This window comes from Lissotriton vulgaris, chromosome 10 (assembly GCF_964263255.1).
Source record: "Lissotriton vulgaris chromosome 10, aLisVul1.2, whole genome shotgun sequence".
In the NCBI taxonomy this organism is placed as follows: Eukaryota; Metazoa; Chordata; class Amphibia; order Caudata; family Salamandridae; genus Lissotriton; species Lissotriton vulgaris.
In genome coordinates, this window is record NC_141698.1 from 155,809,190 (window position 1) to 155,832,126 (window position 22,937).

Genomic DNA, 22,937 nt, shown 5'->3' on the forward strand with positions numbered 1-22,937 from the left:
TAAATGTTTTTAGTTTTTGTTCCGTTCGTTATAGTTAATAGTTAATAAAGTTTTATAATCTTACTTTGTTGGAGTGTTATCTATTTTTTTAAAAACGGGTGAATGGGGCCTTGAATCGGGTTATTGTCATGTGTGGGCTTTGGAAGTGTGCTGCTGCAGGATCGGACATTTCAAACTCAAATGCACGTTCTTTTTCTTACCTTTCCGAAGCATGGAGCGCAATAGCAGGCAGAGAAAGGGTGATGCACGTGTTGAACACTACCTGACCTGGCAAGTTGCTGGCAGTGCCCCCCCGCCCGCTCCTGAAAGAGGGCACACACACACCGCCGCCCCGAGTACTTCACAAATCTTTAAAAGACCATGCGCTTGTTCATGAGGCTTAAATGGTTTATCACCTCTTCTAGAACCCCTGCATCGACCCTCTGACGTTTCCTGGAAAAATTACCATGTAACACAATACCAAGCCCTGTCAGCTGAAACCCCCAAGGAATCGTGGGGCATATTATCAAGGGGGTTTATCTCCGCTTTTTTGGCTTTAAAAGCCATGAAAGCGGAGATAAAATTATCTCCCTATTACCAAGCTGTCGCTAACACCAGTTAGTGACAGCTAAAAGGAGATAGCGACCATCTTGGGCCCCGCTTTGCATGTCAGTGATACTTATCACTAATGACATGCAAAGTGGCGTGCCAAGATGTTAGCGACTGGAAACAGTCCCTAACATCGCTATCTTCTATTACCAACTTTTGGAGATATTCGCGCTAAGCGCGAATATCTCCAAAATCTAACACCTGCCCTGAGCAGTTCTTAGCCATGTTATCCAATGGGAGGTGGATAACATGGCTAAGAGCATTTGCTCGATAATACATGAATATCGCTGACTTTTCTGCGATAATAGCAAGGTTTATCTGCGATAAAAATCGCCGATGTGCGGCGATAATTTTTGTCTCTAAACAAGTTAGAGACAAAAATTATCGCTAGTTGTTCGTAATATGCCCCCGGGTTTTTGCTTGCAGAAATCGGGAGGCGGGAGACTAGCACTGAAATCAGTAGTCACACGCCTGAATCGGGAGGGTTGGCATGTCTGAATTCTCTACAGCTGGGGCCATAAACTACATCCGCAGGGGTAGGTGATAGCCTGGGACCAGCCTGGCATCTAAAATGGCTGCCGTGCACGACAAAATTGTGGCATTGGAAAAAAGGCAAGATGGCGCAGCCGCTGGAAGAGATGTATCAACATATATCAGCCTCCTCAGCCACCCTCAGGAAACATAGGGGATTAGGATACGTCTCCCGCACCCCCTTATACCTAGTAATTTAATTAACGAAGCACAAAATGGCGAATTCCCGTTTCGCTACCAGTTTGCGGCCCAGTTCGCGGCCCGTGAAGCGCTTCTACCGTGAAAAATCATTTTTTTTTTCTTTTCCCCACGGGACCCTTTAATAACCCCAACAACATTCCTAGGGGGTCAAGAGGGGGATACCTTGCCCCCTTTCATTAAATTCCCCCTTAGTTTTTCACCTCTTCTTCTCTCTCGATCCTACCGAGAGACAAGATGGCGGCCGCTCCGGACTGTCACGCAGCAAAAAAAAAAAAAGCTCACGCACAGCCGCTGGAAGAGATGTATCAACATATATCAGCCTCCTCAGCCACCCTCAGGAAACATAGGGGATTAGGATACGTCTCCCGCACCCCCTTATACCTAGTAATTTAATTAACGAAGCACAAAATGGCGAATTCCCGTTTCGCTACCAGTTTGCGGCCCAGTTCGCGGCCCGTGAAGCGCTTCTACCGTGAAAAATCATTTTTTTTTTCTTTTCCCCACGGGACCCTTTAATAACCCCAACAACATTCCTAGGGGGTCAAGAGGGGGATACCTTGCCCCCTTTCATTAAATTCCCCTTTCGTTTTTCACCTCTTCTTCTCTCTCGATCCTACCGAGAGACAAGATGGCGGCCGCTCCGGACTGTTTAGAATGTTGACAGACACCGGAGAACCAATCAGCTTTCTGCGCGCAAAGTTCCGAAACGCGAAAAGTAAGCGGACCGGATCGCTGCCCGGAGCGCTGTTACAGATATATATCTTGATTTAAACGTTAATTTCTCAAAATCCACTGAAGCACATATATTGAGACCTAGCAAAGGCACATCGGGCTAACAGTCCCTACAATTTTGCCAAGTTTCGTGCAAATCCATTCAGCCGTTCGAGCTAAAAGTGAGTCCAACCGCCCTATGGAAAACTCAATGTAAAAAACGCGTTTTGGGACCCCCCTTTTTTCTCAGCCCCCCCTTGACGAAACCCCACCAAATTTTCTGGGGCTGCTCAGAAACAAAATGTGCCATTTTCCTGAAAATTTCAGCCGATTCCGTCCACAAACGCCAAAGTTATTAGACATAGAATTTTCAGAAATCCCATAGGGAATTAATCCTAACTATATATACCTACTGGCGATAGCCAGTAGGTAATATATATATATATATATATATATATATATATATACACATACATCCTGTTCTGTGTAGTTTACATATCTGCATTCTAGGGCATTTCACAAGAACTGTCTACATTAAATAAAAGAGCAGTCTCAAATTTCACCTTCAAGTTGGGTTTCCCTAGAAACAAACTGTGCGAACCCAGTCAGTTTCACTATCTAGCCATACAGATGATTTAAAAAAAAAAAAACAACTGAAGAACAGACATGGAATGGCATGCATCATTACATCAGTCTCAAAATCTTTTAATCTAAGTAACATAACATTACACGCGAAAGACATACAGAAACAAAATTGATACTAGCAGCTAGTTACTGCAGATTTTCCTTCTCAAAAGGGTGGGATTATCCGGAGACATCCCTTTGTTACATGCTAATTAAATGTGTTTAAGAATACTTACGCTATCAACCTCTGCCCTTGGAGAACAGTCTTTTGCTGTAACATTTCAAAGTTATATTTCTCATCTGTAGCATGCTGGTCAATTATGAAGAGGTCAGAGTTCAGCCTGGTTATGATAAACCCCAAATTAAATTGGCCAATGATTTCCATTTTTGCAAACATGTCTTTACTGTTAAAAGAAAAACATACATGACATTACTTTTCCTTTCCATTTCTTACACACTTCCAGCCTCTAGTATGCAAATAGAATGCCTCTCAAGGAACTAAATGAAAGCAAGGGTTTGGAGAGTATCTTAAATTGGTTGTGTGTTTTTGGGATGTGAGACATTCCTTGGCTCGAAAAGTGTAAGACATTGTAACCTTACTGAGAAAAATAAAAGTTTGGAATACTCTGGATTGAGAGGTAGGATTATCATGTGGGAAAGATGGAATATGCACATAAGAGACAGATGTGAACCTCAAGTACAGGAGTGGTTGTGTGGCAGAAACATACAGATAAAAAAAATAGGAATTCAGTTTTTTTATTATGCTGATATAATATACATGCTTGAAGAAATGCCTACATTGTTACTGATGTATGTCCTTGTGTCATCTTGTCACTCACAGGGAAGAATAACTCTTGTTACAAATATTCTGCATTAGCAGACTGTACAGCTTGTGACAACCCTCACAATGCATGTTGAATGGAGCAAGCGTTCTCTAAAAGCAGTCTTCAGTAAATGTCATGTTCCGTCCCATTCTCACCTGTCACAATGAAAGTCCAAATATACTGACCACTTCCAAGTTATTTCGTCAAATTATCACAAATCTCATAGGGGAACTGTTCAAATGAATTTTCCCCTATGCTACAAAAAAGGTATTTAATGCAGCAAGCTTTGATACAGTTGAAAAAAAATAGTGTGATTGAGAAATGCACATGACACAGGACAGGACAATCCATATTTAAGAGTCCAGGTTTGAAGGCATTTTTAACAATTGACAATCTTCTAACTTAAGAGAAAGCCGACATGATTCCAGCATTCATTCCAGCAAATACCAACTGTTCTCTTGTGCTGTTGAGATCATGTAATTGCCACAACCTATTCCGTGTCATGGAGCAAATTTATTCCCATTAACTCCAATGGTACTTCAAGAAAGCCCTTGAAATGTATCCACTCTACTAACAATGTTGAGGAAGCTTGCTGTCCTCTCAAAGGCTTACCGGCCCCCTTAGAGTTACTAAAATCAATCCACGGAAGCCAAGAAAACACACATTCTGTTTCAGGCCTATTCAACCAAATATACAGCTTGCCATTATACACACCATCACATTGTTCATAGTCACCAACCTCTCCCAAGATGGCTGTACAGGACCATATAAAACCCTAATAAACACACTGCTCACTCATTTACAGTTCTAGTTGCCCCCCTTCCTTGCCATCACACCCCTGCATGAGCTCACCTCTTCCTAACTGGCCATCATCGCAGACTATTATTTTTGACTACTCATGGAGCCAACACCAAACAGAATGAGGAACACCTTCGTCTGATGCCCTGCTATGAACTTCAGGAAGTGCCTGAGCTTTGAAAGTCCTGGTGCTTTCAAATAACCATCATTAATGCCTACAGTTCTTACTGTATGGCAGAGCATAGGGAACGCATCCAAACTCACAATGGGTCTTTCAGTCACAGGAACATGTTATGTTTTCTTTAACTCTTCAAAACCACTTCACTCAAAAAAAAACCAAATTTGACTTCAGTCTACACTTTATCAACTTCATGTCTAGCAGTACGTTTTTGTCCATGCCCACTCCTCCTAAAATCGGAATTCTCTCTAGAGATCAATATTTATTCAAGTTTACTGAACAACCTGTGAGAAATAAAGCAGTTTGTTACGTAAAAGCACGTTTTCAAAAGATGGTGTTGTTTATTTATAGATACTTTGGGTTTTACAGGATGTGCCTTCTGGAAACACTGACTGACATCTTAAGACACCTAATTTGGCCGTGTGCATGTTTTAGAAGAAGATTTGCAACTTCTTTTCCTGTAATAGGAGACCTTTGATGAAACAAATGTAGGTTTACCTTTATTGGTCACAGTACCTCTGTTATACAGTGCCCAATATTGTTCACTTGTCTAATATAAAACCTTTAAAATAAATAAATAAATAAATACGGGTAAAGCCATTTGGGGGAAGATAGTAAACTGCAAAGCAGTGGAAACTTTTAAATAACAACATCTCGTATTTTCTATAGGTGCTTTCCATGCACAGTTTTTTTTGCTCAGCTGTGCCATTGCAGGCAAGGATCAACGTTACGCAAATCGGATTTGTACTGGCCCTAAAGGAGACAGCTAAAACCAAACCTCTAGGTCATGCTCCCTATGTACAGGAAATCAAGCAACCCCAGACACCTTAGTGTAGCTCGTCAATGAGACGCAGAGCCCCCTGGGTATAGCCAGCTCAGGGCCCCAGTCTGTGCATAACCACACATTTTACAGCAACTCGCACAGATATCAAAAAAGTCATTTGTGCAAATGGTTGAATCAAATCTGAACAACACTTTTGTTTTGTTTCATTTGTGCAATAACAGTGAGGAATCAACCATATGCAAGTGAGTCTTTCCTTGAGGGTGTCTGTCCAGGTCCTACTGCTAGTCCGCATCCCCTCTGAATGAGAGTGCAAGACCGCAGGGAATTATTACATTTTTTGTTGAGCATACAGTCTCTAAACCACACTTAGCAAATACCTTTCAAGAAAGAGAATGCAAATGGGTTTCATCTCTTTCGGTCTATGATTTGATTGGTCTCAAAGCTGTGTCCACCTTGCCAAAATGCATTGGCATCGGAGCTGCAGTGCAATAGTACTGACTCCGATTGGAGGGCATTTCCAACAAATAACCTTCTACCTCTTAATGGAAACCGGAGACACTCATCCCACCGTCCTGGAATAATTAAAACTGACAGAATTGTGCATGACCTGTGGCGCTCTGAGTGGCGGGGGAAAGGCCAGAGATGGCGAGGTTTGTTAGACGCTCTTTAAGTTTGGCAGTGGGACTGGAGACATAGGTACCTTGTATGAAAGACTGAGTCTGCATAGGTCTACTTATTTGCACATGGTAATTGAGAGCTATGCTCCTTGCAATAAACCATAAGGCTCCTACTTACTGGCAGCTATTGCTGCAATTGAGCACAATTGTATGTTCTTATATAGCGCTCGACTACCCGGAGGCATCTCGGCGCTTGCCTTGGGAACCCATCCTGGCTTTTCCCTGTGAGATAGCCCCTAACGGGCATCCCCAAGGTGAAAGCCAGGCATCCCGCCGCGGGGGCCGTTGTGGAGATTAAGCAAGCTTAATGCCCAGAGTTGCAGAGTGTAAACCCATGATTAGGTCAGGCAACGAAGCGAGAATTATCGAGTCCGTGGACATTTGAGCTCAAGACCCTGCCGCGTCGGGAATTGAACCCTGGTCCCGGGTCTGACCTCTGCTTCAGGGTCTGCCTGCTCTAACCAGTGAGCCACACTTCTCCACAATGTGATTCTACTTCTGAAGAGACAAGGGTTAAGACCTACATGTAATAAAATTAGCTTGCATCTTCTGCAGAAACCCTCTCCGAGGCCAAGAGCTTGATACATGTCAGATCTTAAAACACTGCTTGCATGAGGCGACTTATAGGACTTTTCGGTGAGGCTGGAGGGCCTTGGAGTGAGTTACAAATGGAAGAAATCTATAAGTGCTTGTGAGTCATCATCACTGTGTATAACCAAAGGCAAAGCTAATTCGAATTTAGACTGAAATGTAACTGTTTCTAATGCACAATTACTTGCCAGCTTTATTGAGTGAAGTTATGATGATCTTTCTTGGTCACTGTTGCAAACGCCGAAACCATAGGCAAAATTGGATTTAAACTGAACTGAAAGAGAAAGTTATAATACTTATAGCCTAGGGACCGCTGGTTGGTAAATTGGAAGCCAGCATATTGGGTAAAAGGAACAACTGTTAATTTTACAGTAAGTGGAAACCCAAAAAATGTGGTTGTGTGCCATAAATAAAACACATTATTATTAAAGTTACTGAGAGCTAGTGGCCCCATCCAGCATACTACTCTTAGTAACACATCTACTTAGCGTTTGTTTTGATTGTATCAGCCATTAGTTTGCAAGAGGATGATCTGTCAGGAATTGACATACAAACGCTAGCCCTTTCAATAAAACCAATCAAAAATACACACAGAACACCCTCGCGGGATGGTTTTAAGATGAACGATTATTGATGTTAAAACATTACATCTCATTACATGAATTTGTTTGAAGAAAATATAAATTTCAATGATTTTTGTTAATTATAACACCATAGTAACATCTATAACATCACAAATTAAGACGAAGAGGGTTATGAGTGAATCCAGCCATCCCTCTGGTTCTCGGACGTGTTTATGGTACCTATTTCCCATGTTTGTCTTTTCTGAGAGGCTAAAGTACAGCACTTGTATAAATGTATATAAACTCAAAGTTAATGAGTTGTCAACATGGTTAATACACATTATGAGATATCTAATTCAACAGTACCTGATTTCTTTTCTTAATTCGTCTTCTGCGTCTTGGTTTGTAGAAGGGTTGATCTTAGCTCGGAATCTTCTGTATTTCAGTGAATCTGACGTTTGCTTCTGCTCCTGGAGCCTTTTCACCCTCTCCGAGAGAGAGTTCATAGAAAACCTAAGTGGGACTGTCTTTCTTACAATATCCACAGGTACATCAGCCTGTGCCTCTGTCGTGCTTGTGGATGAATTTCCCAATTCTTGTACGAGCACCGCGCAGGCCTCAACCTGGTCTATTTTAGATCGCTTGGCACTGAAAGAGCCTCCATATTCTGCTCTCACAGCGGGCTCATCCAATGTACCGCTCGCAACAGAACATCCAACACTAGACCCGGGAGTACTGTCATGGTTGTGAACAGTGTTCAAAGTTCTGCTTGAATCACAATTTTTGGCGGAGGAAGCGTCTTCCTCTGGGGAGCCTGAGTCACTTTCACTGCTGAAGTGGCTGCGCACATCTGGAGTACTGAACCGGCTACACACATCTGGGGTGCTGAAGCTAGTGTCACACTCTGCAGGGGCGCTTTCATGGCCAGAGTCATAGTTATCTTTGGACTTCAGTTTGTGTCTAGTAAACGTGCCAGTGTTACAGTCTGCAGTCTCGGTGCATACTCCATTGCTATTAGACTTCTGTCGGCTTACTGAGTTCACAGTACCAAAAAAGGACTGAAGCGTTCTTTGACCTGGGGACTCATGGCCCAGTTTCTTACTTTTATTACCTTGGGGGCTCCCCTCCTTTGTTTGATGGAGAGAAAAAGCCTCTCTTAACCTGGATAAACTCATTGCTGTCTTTTCATCGCGACTTGAATTTTGCGTTAAAGTAGCACTGCCACATTCTGAATCATTGGTATCTGGGGCTTCAGGGAGTGACTTTCTGAAGTTACCTGAAACAAAACAATAACAGATTATACAAGGTTTGTTCAGGTCTAACCCGATGACGGTTGCGCCATTCATGAGACATTATTACATATGGTATACCGGAAAAGACTATGGGGTTAATAAGGTGAACTGTTCTGTAATTAAAAAAAATCAGAGGAATTCAAGCATCCTCGCACAAGAATAGAATTTTGCTTTGCATATGCAAATACAAGGCTTGGTGTTTTCATTAGTGGTCCACTGGGGCAGGCAGAAATAGGGTGCAATTTCAAGCAGGCATTTGTTATGAAGTCTGAGTGATCTATTACAATCCTGTTTGGAGATGGTAATGGCTTCGTTTTAAAAACAGGACTACAGCCCCCTTCATTACCACGAGTTAGTGATTGGAATTAATTGTCAAAAGGAAAAGAAATAAAAATATTAAAAAATGCAGCAATCTGAGCAAAGTAAATTAATTTAAAATAAGTTGGAGTAGAATTTGATATTGTTTCCATCCTGTTCATAAATACCATCTATTACATTTGAGTGAAGGCAGGGACAGGAAAATAAGGCACGATAAACACCAAATGTTTTTTTAGCAAAGTATTTTCTCTTCAAACATCACTTAATCACTCCCCTTGGATATCCTTCAGTCTGAATCTTCCTAGCTTTTCTCTTGTTCCTGTTTCATTCTTTTCTCCCATATTACTCATGTTCTTTCTTCCTTGCTCAAATGGTTACTTTGCAATAAATGAATTATGTTTTTCCTAAATTCTCAGATGTACAGGTAGACCGGTTTATGTCAATGTGCACTGACAACACTGGGTAGAAAGGCGCTTTACATGGAACCTTAAATAAAATAAATGAACTGCATTTTATTCTTTTTATCTTGTAAAATGTTAAGACATCTTTCACTTGTACATAAACAGTAATACAAGAATAGTAAATCTTTAGGTAGCTTGCTCTGTGTTCGGTAGTCATCAATCTTATATATCATCTTCTTACAAGAAGAAGAAAAATAACATGAACTGGATTACTATTTGAAATACCTTCACCATCTGCCTCTGAAATGCATTACCTCCAACATCTAGCAGCTTCTGGTTGATATTCAGCTTGTTCACATCACCACTTAACATTCCTAATAAGGACGTCTTTAATATGGCAAGCAAGAGCTTCTCCTCCTGCAGTAAAATCTGCCGCTTGTCTGGGGTGACGTTTATGTCAACACACTCTGAAAAAAATCCATTGGAAAGGAAACTAGTTATTGTCATTAGTACTTTAAGTCTCCTTGTCTTGCAAAGTTAAATGTGATTTTCAATTACTCTCAGACTTACTCCTCAGAATTAATCTGTTTCAATTTTGATGCAGGTTATAATTCTGCAACAAACTACGCATAGAATGAAGGTACCCCAACATTTAAAGATAGAATATTTTATTGTTTAATATTAACACTGAATGTACATGTTAAAGGCATATCTCTAGGTTAATGAGGACTTCCCACAATTTGAGAAGTGTAGTTACGATAATGTATTCATATATTAATACATAACAACCAGACAAGCTTGAAGTATATGGTAACAACTGGCAAGATGACAGCACGTATATAGCACACACCACATGACTGGACCTTCTGACATTATAGCAATAGGTAGCTGATCACTAGTTTACTATTGGGCAAATCAAGATGCTCAGATAGGGCATGAGGAGACTTTTGATAGCGTCAGTGGGACTATTTATTTTAGACGCTACAAAATATGATCTTACTTTTCCAGTTTTATGATGCTTGTCAAAGGTAATTTATGTGCTGATGATATATTGTTGTGTAAAAACGTGGGGTTTTGTCCTACGTTACCAGGCAGGACACATTAAACTTGAAAAATACAGAGGTGCCTGGTCTCGAGTTTATTGCTGTTTTTTTATTTAGCAGCAACTTGGAGCTTCCAATCAGTAAGATAGCTCCTGTGTCATTTCACGAATTTTCATTTTTCATTTAAACATTCACTTGGAATTCAAATGCGAGGTTTTAACATGACCTAACAAAATTATAAACATTTTTTTTGTGCAAAATTGTAAACATTTTGTTCAAAAACAACCAAAATTTGATAAAAATTCAATGCGATTACAATTTCAACAATGCAATATTATACTCTCATTGCATCAGGGTACAACAGAAACAATTATATATCAGTCCTGCCTCCTTATTAATTTGTGTGTTTGGGACTTGGAAAATTGCTTTCGCTTGCATGAAAGTTTGGAAAGTGGCAAAGCAGGATAAATAATTGAGTACGCACTGTGTTTAAAGGAGTAACAAGTTAAACTGGAAGAAAGAATATTGCAAAACGCAACTGTGGCTGTGCCAGCGGATTGGGGTGCACAGGCGCCCCTCATGTTTGTGACTGAGTTTCACCATACGTTTTATTTTTAAGTCAATTATGTCCAACCACTTTGGACACTCTTTCATTTTACACCGTTGGTGAGAAAGGACAAATCACTTTTGGAAATGCCGACGCGTTTCCAAACCCGGTCCAATCGTTCGGGTTTTTCCTCAGGGCAACCTGGGTACCTAATGAGTTAAAAATAAACAACTTTTTAGTGCCTTCTCCTATTTTGTTTGGACTGAAGTAGCGCCTTTTAGAACATGAGGGTACCTTAACGTTCCAGCGCTGCGTTGTCGTGCTTATTCTAGATGAACAGATTTTGGTGCCTGTGTAAATAAGAAGAGACATTGGATTGTCTCTAATTTCTTCACGTGTGGGCATTTCTACATCTTTTAATTTGAACACTTACTTGGGACAATGGCTCAAAACCGCAGCCCTGTTCTGCTTTACCGGACGGTTTGAGTTGGATTCCTCTTCTGTTGGGAAAAATTAACTAGTTTTATTTTCCTGTTGAGCTTAATTTAGGTGAACCGGCATTTTTGCTCTATCTCGAGCGGGTGCTTACTTTTATGTGCCAGAGTTCCGTCGCCTCTCTGTGTTGCGGTACGTCTCCATTAATGAGTTTGTAGCCGCGGTCAATGTATCCGGCTGAAACGAATTGAAAACTATGTGTCAGTGCACCCATTTGAGCATAACCGCAGGTCCAACGGTAAACTAATGATTGCGGCTCACCTTGTTGCTTCGACTTGGTTCAACAACGCTCGCTCCTGCTGTTTAGCGTGTGAGTCTGGTTTGCTGCAAGTATTTGCGGAAGTCGTCGTTAGTGTCACCTGACTACACTCCCTTCTTAGAATTCTGGGAATTGTAGTGTATTTTGGAACGTATTGCTGTTTGTACAAAATTTTGGGGTGAAATGGCTGGTTAATTGCTTTTTCCAATTCCTGCGGTTGTAAAATAGCAGGATGGATATTTAAAAAAATGCCAATGGTGTACACAGAAGGGTCAGTGTATATTTCTTTGAAGTTCTGAAAGTTCATTCATTCCATCAGTCACGCAATTGAACTTTAAAATCAAGTAGGCTTCTCTGCGCAACAGTAATGTGTCAACATCTCCTCCACGTGTGGGGGTTTTAATTGCGGACAAAACGGTCCACTTGAATTCTTTTTCGGTATGCCCACATTGTTGAAAATGCTGAACCATTGGAGCTGTCAGTATGTTTTGTTTGATTCTAGATCGATGCTGTGCTATTCTTTGGTTGATTTGTTGGGTCGTTTTCCCAATGTACAGTTTTGGGCAGGGGCAAGTGATTGCATAAACCAGATTGCGGCTTTTGCAATTTGTGAATTCCTTATGTGTCCATTTAATGGTATTGTGCAAGAATTCAATTCCTTCTATCGTGTTGGCACAGGAGACACAGGTGCCACATTTATGATGGCCTTCAATAGGTTTTAGCCTCCATAAGGTTCGTAGATCAGATTTAGCTTGACTTACCCCTAAATCTGCCCGAACCAGCTGCTGTCCTATGCTCCTATTCTTTTTGAGAGCAAAGAGTGGTTTTTCAAAGGACATGTCTAACCCAGCTTCCAGGTGCCAATTTTTCATAATTATTGCTTTGAACTTATTAGTGTATGGCCCATAGGTTGTCACACACACACTAGCTTCTCTAAAGGTACTTTTTGCTTTTTTGTCAACAATTCTTCTCTGGGCGTATACCATGCTCTTTTGGCGGACTGCTTTAACATTTTGCCCGGATAGCCTCTCGTTTTTAACTGGTTGCTTAATATTTCTGCGTGTACTACAAAGTCCTCTTTTCTGGAACAATTCCTCCTGATCCTAAGCATTTGACTATAGGGGAGGTTAGCTTTTAAGTTTTGAGGATGATGACTGTTGTAGTGGAGAATTGTGTTTTTATCTGTTGCTTTGCGGTGTAATGTTGTGATGAGTTTTTGGTCCTGTGGAGAAACCTCTACATCCAAGAATGTGAGGCGGGTTTTACTAAAAGAAAGGGTAAATTTAATGTCAGGGTGTCTCGTGTTCAGCCATTCATGGAATTGGGTCAAGGTGTCTATAGAACCATTCCATTGACACCAAATATCGTCAATGTAACGATACCACGTTACAATCCGATTGCGATAAGGGTTATTTTGGTACACAAAACGCTCCTCATACAGGGCCATGAAGAGGACCGCCATCTCCGGGGCATAAGGACACCCCATGGCGGTCCCCTTCACCTGCATGTAGAACGTGTCCATGAACCGAAAGTAGTTCCTCTTCAATGCGATCCTAGCAAGATCAATAATAAATCCTGTGGGCACTCTTTGTGGCTTGGGACGAGTTTCAAGAAAATACTCCAGGGCTTCTAAGCCCTCCTCCTGAGGGATTTGCGTATATAACGAAATGACGTCAAACGACACCATTAGATGCTGACTCATCAAAAATGGACCCTTCGATCTTATTAATGAAGTCCATAGTGTCCCTCAAGTATGATTTAACTTGGCCCATGAATGGTTTTAGGAACACGTCAACATACTTTGCCAGTGGCTCCAGTATCGAATCACAACCGGAGACTATTGGCCTCCCGGGTGGTTCGTTGAGATTTTTGTGTAATTTAGGTAAAAAATAAATTACCGGAATTCGTGGTTTCTTTTTCGAAAGATACTCAAATTCTTTAGGGCCTAGAATGCCTTTGTCAAATCCCTCTGTTAATTTTGTTTGTATTTCACTTTGAATTTGAATTGTTGGATCCTCACTCAATGCTCTATACCACTCGGTTTGGTCAATATGTTTGTGTGCTTCTGTAACATATTTATCTTTGGCCCACACCACTAGTGCTCCCCCCGCTCGAGATAGAGCAAAAATGCCGGTTCACCTAAATTAAGCTCGACAGGAAAATAAAACTAGTTAATTTTTCCCAACAGAAGAGGAATCCAACTCAAACCGTCCGGTAAAGCAGAACAGGGCTGCGGTTTTGAGACATTGTCCCAAGATAGGGGCTCATTAGGATTGCGGTTTTTCCGCATCCTCGGGGCCGGCGGAAGCCACCGCAAGCCCAGAGGATGCGGAAAAACCGCAGCGGACTGACCAAAGACCCACAGCCACATTAGGATGGCTGGTGGGTCCTGGTTTCCGTCCGCAGCTTTTCCGCCGCGGCTGGCTTACAACCGTGGCGGAAAAGCTCTAATCTGGTGACGGTGTCTCTCAGACACCGTCAGGCAGATTAGGATGGGATGTTAAACATGCTTTTCCACGGCTGCTTTTCCGCCGCGGAAAAGCATGTGTAACCTCACTGCGGGGGCCCGTTGCGGGCCCCCTAGGTGAAGGGGGGGTGGGGGGTGCACATGGGGGGTACCTATAGTACCCCCCGGCATTTGTATGCAGAAAGCGGCAGGCACCGCGAGGTGCCTGGCTCTTTCTGCATGCAAATGCAATGACTGCATTTTTAACATTGCCGCGGGTGCAGTTTGAAGCCGCACCCGCCGCAATGTTAAAAATAGAGGATGTGACCGCCAGGGTGGCGGTCACATCCTAATCGCACAGGAGGGGACTCCACAGCCCATGCGGACGTCCCCTCCTCCTCAGTGATCGCGGACAGACGCAAGTCCGTCCGCGATCATAATCGGCCCCTAAGTGTTCAAATTAAAAGATGTAGAAATGCCCACACGTGAAGAAATTAGAGACAATCCAATGTCTCTTCTTATTTACACAGGCACCAAAATCTGTTCATCTAGAATAAGCACGACAACGCAGCGCTGGAACATTAAGGTACCCTCATGTTCTAAAAGGCGCTACTTCAGTCCAAACAAAATAGGAGAAGGCACTAAAAAGTTGTTTATTTTTAACTCATTAGGTACCCAGGTTGCCCGGAGGAAAAACCCGAACGATTGGACCGGGTTTGGAAACGCGTCGGCATTTCCAAAAGTGATTTGTCCTTTCTCACCAACGATGTAAAATGAAAGAGTGTCCAAAGTGGTTGGACATAATTGACTTAAAAATAAAACGTATGGTGAAACTCAGTCCCAAACACACAAAGAAATAAGGAGGCAGGACTGATATATAATTGTTTCTGGTGTACCCTGATGCAATGAGAGTATAATATTGCATTGTTGAAATTGTAATTGCATTGAATTTTTATCAAATTTTGGTTGTTTTTGAACAAAATGTTTACTATTTTGCACAAAAAAAAAATATGTATATAATTTTGTTAGGTCATGTTAAAACCTCGCATTTGAATTCCAAGTGAATGTTTAAATGAAAAATGAAAATAAGTGAAATGACACAGGAGCTATCTTAATGATTGGAAGCTCCAAGTTGCTGCAAAATAAAAAACAGCGATTATATATTGTTAGCATGGACATCACTAAAACTTCAGTACCAATTGTTCCTAGCACTATAGTGACTTTTTGGTCCTTTTCTGGCTTCTTTATCAACTGGTACAAGTCCAATTTTCTCTATTTATTTGGGAATAATGTTGAAAGCGTAGTACTTCAAAGTTAACCTAAGGTTAAATAAATCCAAAATCCAATCTAAAGAATAAATCTCTCATTAAATTAAACTAGGATTGCCTCTATGGACTGCAAATGTGAAATAATGAGCAGGAAATTCTACTGGGATAAGGATAAAAAGTCTAAAAATTGGATTAAAATATTAAAGGTCCCCACTTGAAAAGTAGGGGCTGGCTTCAACCATATTAAATTACAACAGCAAAGTTATTTTTAAGTAATATAGGTATTTCTATCAAACAAGGACTACAGAAATCCAACCTGGTTATACATAGAGCAGCTCTAAATTCAAATTGTAGCTTGAAAGTGCTACTTTTTCTCAGTGTTAAACATGAAAAAGAAGAGTTAATTACTGTCAAATCAGCCAGGATGGAATGACAAAAAAGTTACCCATATCTGCATTAAAGATCCACAATTTTGTAAAACCCTGATGTCACACTTCAGGCTAAGTTATTTCAGTAGTCAAAAGGGACCCTCTACTACAAGCCCGGGTAAATAACAAGATGCTGCTATTCTCTAAGCTGAAGGAGAAACTCAACCTTGCTAAGAAAGAGATTTGGAATTATGTATACCCACTTTTGATCACATACTACAGAAAATAAATGTTGTTTTGAAAGGATTTTGAAGGACTGGGAAACAAAGTTGAAAGTGTCTATAAAGTCTGCCTCCTAATTAGTATCCTATATAGAAAATGATCAGTTTCCCCTACAACTTCTAAACATTCCGATTTAAAGATTTGTTTTGGTCACCGTTACAATTCTACATACTACATAATAAATATGCACAAAGATGTAGCAAAGTGAATGCTGGATCCCTTAACATGTTCATTGGTTGTTCTCCAATTTCAGGTTGGTGGAAGAAATTCTAATCAGAATCCTAATGATTACAAATATACAACTTCAAACTGCTCACAAAACAGATTCAAATCCTCCTGCTCTCTTATTACTAGAATAACCTTTCTTCAGTCTCTACTCCTGACATGATCAGTTCAACATAGTATTTAATGACTGCTAAAGAAATTCCAGAGAACATGGAAAACTGGAAGAAATTCATGTACAGGGGGTTCTATGAATGACCGATCAACATAAGAACTGGTTCAAAAGATCGCATATCTTAGGAATTATATGGTTACGGTTGACGTTGTATAGATCAACTATTAAGACATACAATATTATTTTCCTCGTACTAAACACACATATATATACCAGTGCCCACTGTGGTTTTAATGAAATTAGGGGGACTCACGGCGCAATCACTGGGATATTATTCAGTAGAACACAGTCTACCAACATGCATTTGTTACTCATGCCTACTGGGCGGAATATTAAAAAACAGCGCAGCTGCGCTGAGAAATCTGCTGCCGTGCCCCAAAGATGCCTGTGCCAGTGAACAAGGGAGTCTGCTCCCAAAACGCGTATGGACAGTGAGACCAAGATTCGTTTGGAGATTGGATATATATATATATATATATAGATATATATATATAGATATATATATATATATATATATATATATATATATATATATATATATATATATATATATATATCTCCAAACGAAACTTGGTCTCAGCAAGGAGTTGCCTTTACACTTCGTGCTTCATACCAATTACTGGAGATTTCACAAAGATGCAGTGGCTCGCAACCATCAGTTTTCTCTGAAGCCTTCACTGTCCACACGCGTTTTGGGAGCAGACTCAATATATATATATCTGTGTTAAACTGCTCTGTACCATCCTCGGCATTCCAAAATCCAGTGTAGTTCGAGAAGCAAAAGGCAGCACTCCAGGGGCTTTTTAGACAATTTATTTCATATCACCATTGCATACAGGGGACAGTCTATGCGTTTTGGAGTTTACCTTTGTAGGAGAGTAGGGTCTGCTATCCTATGGTCACCCCAAATTTTTGCTTTTTGCTTCACTGATTTTCGACTTAATGTGGCTGTGGGCCTGCTAATCAGACCCACAGCCTGCTGTTCTCTCTCTAAATTCACATACATGTACTATAGGTACATAACCCAATTGGAACTGGACTCCTTGTCAGCCCCTGTACCATGCACTATAGGTGCTCAGGGCATAGGTGCCAACAAGGCCTACCAGGGGCTGCAGCATATCTTTTGCCACCCCTGGCTGGTACTTAAATCGACACAACTGGCTGATCACTCAGCTGGGGCAAGGTGGTGTAATCACCCCTTGCTTAGATATAGTATACCTATATCTAAACCTATATCTGGACATATATATGCCTATAAGTCACTCCTATGGCAGGCCTTAACAATCCTGGAGGCAGAGTGCTTGGTTTTATGTGAGATGGTGCTCTAGCATGAGCTGAGCCTGTCTGCAGCTGTCGTGACCAATTCCCTTAGCTGTTACGGGATAATGCCAAACCATATACTATTAAGTGCAATATAATCCTCGCGGTTATATGTTAACTTTGGTTTGACTTTATCAAAACATGTTGTGTAAGGTGTCATACGATTTGGAATACTATCCCCTCGACAGTCCTGTCGACGGGGATAGCATTCCACCCCTCTAGAGGGAGAAGACATGTTACTGTACTAAAACGCGGTTGATTTTAAAAGAGCCTCAGCATCACAAAATGGACGCTTCTGCCACAGACACGAGTCTGACCTCCTACTGCGACCGAAACTCAGCAGAGGCGCCTGAACAAAGGGTTTCCTGTCGCAGGGCGGTGTTACACCACCCCAGATAGGAGATAGTGGATTGTAGCAGGGAGGTTTGAAAGAAACCAGACAGTGCCTGGGGAGCACAAGGCTTCCCCTTGCATAATCCGGTCAAACCGGTTCTGGGGCTCACCAGCCCCAGTCCCAGCGCGACCCTGGACAAAGGGAAAGGGGTGTATCAACCCCTTCCTGGGTCCCACCCATAGGAGGGACCTAGCAGGATATCCAGCCCACCAGATTGGTATAAGAGTGGGAGCAATGCCCAAGCATTCAGATAATCCGGACTGAAACATATGAAACGAAACTCTGGACCCTTCGACATCCTACTCGACGTAGAGGACTGAAGAATCTCCCTTGTGGTCAAGGAGTGACCACCCTGTGCAAACAGGCACCATCCAGCACCTCGACGCTTGCTTTGTTGCAGTTCCCGCCGGAACTCGAGCGACAGAGTTCGACAAGACCAAGCGTGCCTGCCTTCTAACAGCTTGATCCACAGTCCCTGCAGAGCTGAGACCTGTGGAGGCGACCGGAAGCGTGGGGCCCGCCATCTTGGAAAGTCCACGAGACGCTGACCGTGCAGCCCACGAGTGACCCTCGAAGCTGTACACCGGGGTTTGAGAAGCCCCAGCCCTGAGCCTCTCTTGCACCAAAGCTCACCCCTCCACACTCGACGAGTGCTGCGTGGGGCCCTTCTGCATCTTTTGGCTCAACGCGTTGGCCCGGTCACTTGCCCGTTGGCTTGTGGCCCCTGTGCCGACAAACCTTGAAATTCGCCTTGTGAATCTGGTTGCTCCAGACTTGCACCCGCTCCCCGGAAAAGGAGCACCCACTCTGACCCTCCTGGTCCAAGTGCAACGCCATCTTCGAATCCTGCGTGGGTTGCTCTTGCCAAGGGTTGTTTGCTCCAATCCGGAAGCCGACACCGCCGACAGCGAGAGCCTGCGTGGGACAGCTCGTGATACACTCCTGGACATCCTCGGTGCCCCAGAGTCCACGTGGCAGCGGAGAGAAGCGACCCGGCAGCGACCTGAAAGCACCCGACATTGCCTGGTTCCTTCTGGTTCCACCCTGGTCACTGCTGAGTGACCCAGACTCTGTCCCCTCTGCTTTCAGATCATCTTTAACTTCGATCCACCCTTGGATCACACCGGACACTTCTCGTCTCGACGCCTGCAGCATCTTCAGCTCCAAGCACCAGAAACCTGCGTGACAAAACCCGAGACTACTTCGCACCTGTGCACCCGCTTCCTGTGGGTGAGGTTACTCAGCAACGCCGGTGTTCTCACACTGGTACACACCTCTAATGTATGTGTCTTAAGTTTGGTCCTTCTAGGTTGAGCGGAAGTATTCTTAAACAGTAACTTTATAACTTTTACGCACCATTGACTTTGCATTGGTGCATGCCTGTGCTTTAAGCGCTGCACCCGAATCCCGCTGGCTTTTCCCGACTTCAGCATTGCTAGTCCCGACTGGTCCCAGCGATTCCCTAGGCCCTAGGCCTAACCACTGTTCGGTTGGTATCTCTTATACCACTTTCTTAATATATGGTTCGAGTGGCCACCCGCCCTCATCCATAATTGTGCAACTTTGTATGTTTAACTGTGCTTTTGTTTAAACGCTTGTGCTTCTAGACTCATAAAGAGTATAGAGGATTATTCTAGTAATAAATACATATATTTTTATAATATATAACTTGTGTGGTGGCCTTTCATTTGATATTACAGGATTGTGATTGGTAAAACAGCTTGCTTAGCTCGACCTCTTAAGTTAAGCCTTTAAGGCTGCTTAGTCCATGCTACCCTTAGGATAGCTTGTCTATAAGGTTGACTTACAACCAGACACCATAAGGGATTGTTTGGACTGATACAAGGTGGTTCCAGAGTTGGAAACATCTTATATCAGGCAAACTTCTCACAACCTTCCATAGGAAATATATATATTATATATATATATATATATATATATATATATATATATATATATATATATATATATATATATATATATATATATATATATATCTCTGGCCAATGTTCCGCCTCTCTTTAGACTTGTGGTTTCAAGTCCGCCCCGCCCCCGGTGCTTCAATGTCATACACCTGTGTAGCAGCCCTTGTGCTGCGGCAAAACTACACGTCCCAGAATCCCTCGTAGAGAGACTCTGGCTGTTGTTACTGGGGGGTCGGATTGTTGTTTACACCCCACCGGGCGTCCATGCAGAGGAATGGCCAAAGTGCGCCCTGGGACACACCAACCTCGTGCTGATGCGTTGACTGGCTCCAGTGTCCACAACAGAATCTCCCTCGTCTCCCCGTACCGCCTCCTCCTTTGAGCCAAGGGTTGACTGTGACAGGGGCTGCAGAGCTGTGTCCGCCGCCCAACGCGGGGTCCGAGTGACCTCGCTCCTGCCGGACTGCTTCCCCCTTGTCTCGGTGGCGGGCTCAGGAACATCCAAATACCTTTGGGAGCGAAGAACTTAGCAGTTCGTGCCTGTGCGTTCCGAGCCCAAGATGGTGAGGCGGGGTTTCTGCAAGCGCGCCACAGACAGACGCGTAGATACGTGAGCAGAACCTTCTTCAAGCAAAGAAGCGCAGAGACCCTCGGGGAAACTTCAGGAGGCTTTTATTGTGTACATGAATGGCGGATGCATTTCTGGCTGATGTCTTGCCGTCTTCAGCGCCAACAAGCCCCCACAGGTGAGTATGCGCTCTGGCCAATGTTCCGCCTCTCTTTAGACTTGTGGTTTCAAGTCCGCCCCGCCCCCGGTGCTTCAATGTCATACACCTGTGTAGCAGCCCTTGTGCTGCGGCAAAACTACACGTCCCAGAATCCCTCGTAGAGAGACTCTGGCTGTTGTTACTGGGGGGTCGGATTGTTGTTTACACCCCACCGGGCGTCCATGCAGAGGAATGGCCAAAGTGCGCCCTGGGACACACCAACCTCGTGCTGATGCGTTGACTGGCTCCAGTGTCCACAACAGAATCTCCCTCGTCTCCCCGTACCGCCTCCTCCTTTGAGCCAAGGGTTGACTGTGACAGGGGCTGCAGAGCTGTGTCCGCCGCCCAACGCGGGGTCCGAGTGACCTCGCTCCTGCCGGACTGCTTCCCCCTTGTCTCGGTGGCGGGCTCAGGAACATCCAAATACCTTTGGGAGCGAAGAACTTAGCAGTTCGTGCCTGTGCGTTCCGAGCCCAAGATGGTGAGGCGGGGTTTCTGCAAGCGCGCCACAGACAGACGCGTAGATACGTGAGCAGAACCTTCTTCAAGCAAAGAAGCGCAGAGACCCTCGGGGAAACTTCAGGAGGCTTTTATTGTGTACATGAATGGCGGATGCATTTCTGGCTGATGTCTTGCCGTCTTCAGCGCCAACAAGCCCCCACAGGTGAGTATGCGCTCTGGCCAATGTTCCGCCTCTCTTTAGACTTGTGGTTTCAAGTCCGCCCCGCCCCCGGTGCTTCAATGTCATACACCTGTGTAGCAGCCCTTGTGCTGCGGCAAAACTACACGTCCCAGAATCCCTCGTAGAGAGACTCTGGCTGTTGTTACTGGGGGGTCGGATTGTTGTTTACACCCCACCGGGCGTCCATGCAGAGGAATGGCCAAAGTGCGCCCTGGGACACACCAACCTCGTGCTGATGCGTTGACTGGCTCCAGTGTCCACAACAGAATCTCCCTCGTCTCCCCGTACCGCCTCCTCCTTTGAGCCAAGGGTTGACTGTGACAGGGGCTGCAGAGCTGTGTCCGCCGCCCAACGCGGGGTCCGAGTGACCTCGCTCCTGCCGGACTGCTTCCCCCTTGTCTCGGTGGCGGGCTCAGGAACATCCAAATACCTTTGGGAGCGAAGAACTTAGCAGTTCGTGCCTGTGCGTTCCGAGCCCAAGATGGTGAGGCGGGGTTTCTGCAAGCGCGCCACAGACAGACGCGTAGATACGTGAGCAGAACCTTCTTCAAGCAAAGAAGCGCAGAGACGCTCGGGGAAACTTCAGGAGGCTTTTATTGTGTACATGAATGGCGGATGCATTTCTGGCTGATGTCTTGCCGTCTTCAGCGCCAACAAGCCCCCACAGGTGAGTATGCGCTCTGGCCAATGTTCCGCCTCTCTTTAGACTTGTGGTTTCAAGTCCGCCCCGCCCCCGGTGCTTCAATGTCATACACCTGTGTAGCAGCCCTTGTGCTGCGGCAAAACTACACGTCCCAGAATCCCTCGTAGAGAGACTCTGGCTGTTGTTACTGGGGGGTCGGATTGTTGTTTACACCCCACCGGGCGTCCATGCAGAGGAATGGCCAAAGTGCGCCCTGGGACACACCAACCTCGTGCTGATGCGTTGACTGGCTCCAGTGTCCACAACAGAATCTCCCTCGTCTCCCCGTACCGCCTCCTCCTTTGAGCCAAGGGTTGACTGTGACAGGGGCTGCAGAGCTGTGTCCGCCGCCCAACGCGGGGTCCGAGTGACCTCGCTCCTGCCGGACTGCTTCCCCCTTGTCTCGGTGGCGGGCTCAGGAACATCCAAATACCTTTGGGAGCGAAGAACTTAGCAGTTCGTGCCTGTGCGTTCCGAGCCCAAGATGGTGAGGCGGGGTTTCTGCAAGCGCGCCACAGACAGACGCGTAGATACGTGAGCAGAACCTTCTTCAAGCAAAGAAGCGCAGAGACCCTCGGGGAAACTTCAGGAGGCTTTTATTGTGTACATGAATGGCGGATGCATTTCTGGCTGATGTCTTGCCGTCTTCAGCGCCAACAAGCCCCCACAGGTGAGTATGCGCTCTGGCCAATGTTCCGCCTCTCTTTAGACTTGTGGTTTCAAGTCCGCCCCGCCCCCGGTGCTTCAATGTCATACACCTGTGTAGCAGCCCTTGTGCTGCGGCAAAACTACACGTCCCAGAATCCCTCGTAGAGAGACTCTGGCTGTTGTTACTGGGGGGTCGGATTGTTGTTTACACCCCACCGGGCGTCCATGCAGAGGAATGGCCAAAGTGCGCCCTGGGACACACCAACCTCGTGCTGATGCGTTGACTGGCTCCAGTGTCCACAACAGAATCTCCCTCGTCTCCCCGTACCGCCT

At 44.2% G+C, this 22,937-nt stretch overlaps 1 protein-coding gene across 1 annotated transcript in view; it reads right to left on the reverse strand.

Annotated features, from left to right (window-relative positions):
* The window catches only part of PMS2 (PMS1 homolog 2, mismatch repair system component), a 152,910-nt gene that overhangs the window by 27,989 nt on the left and 101,984 nt on the right, over nucleotides 1–22,937 (reverse strand). The window contains exons 10-12 of the mRNA XM_086940740.1: nucleotides 9,396–9,548; nucleotides 7,437–8,346; nucleotides 2,892–3,059 (exon numbers count right to left, since the gene is read on the reverse strand). Of these exons, the coding sequence (XP_086796866.1) occupies nucleotides 2,892–3,059; nucleotides 7,437–8,346; nucleotides 9,396–9,548 (1,231 nt within the window). The remainder of the gene's footprint in view (nucleotides 1–2,891; nucleotides 3,060–7,436; nucleotides 8,347–9,395; nucleotides 9,549–22,937) is intronic.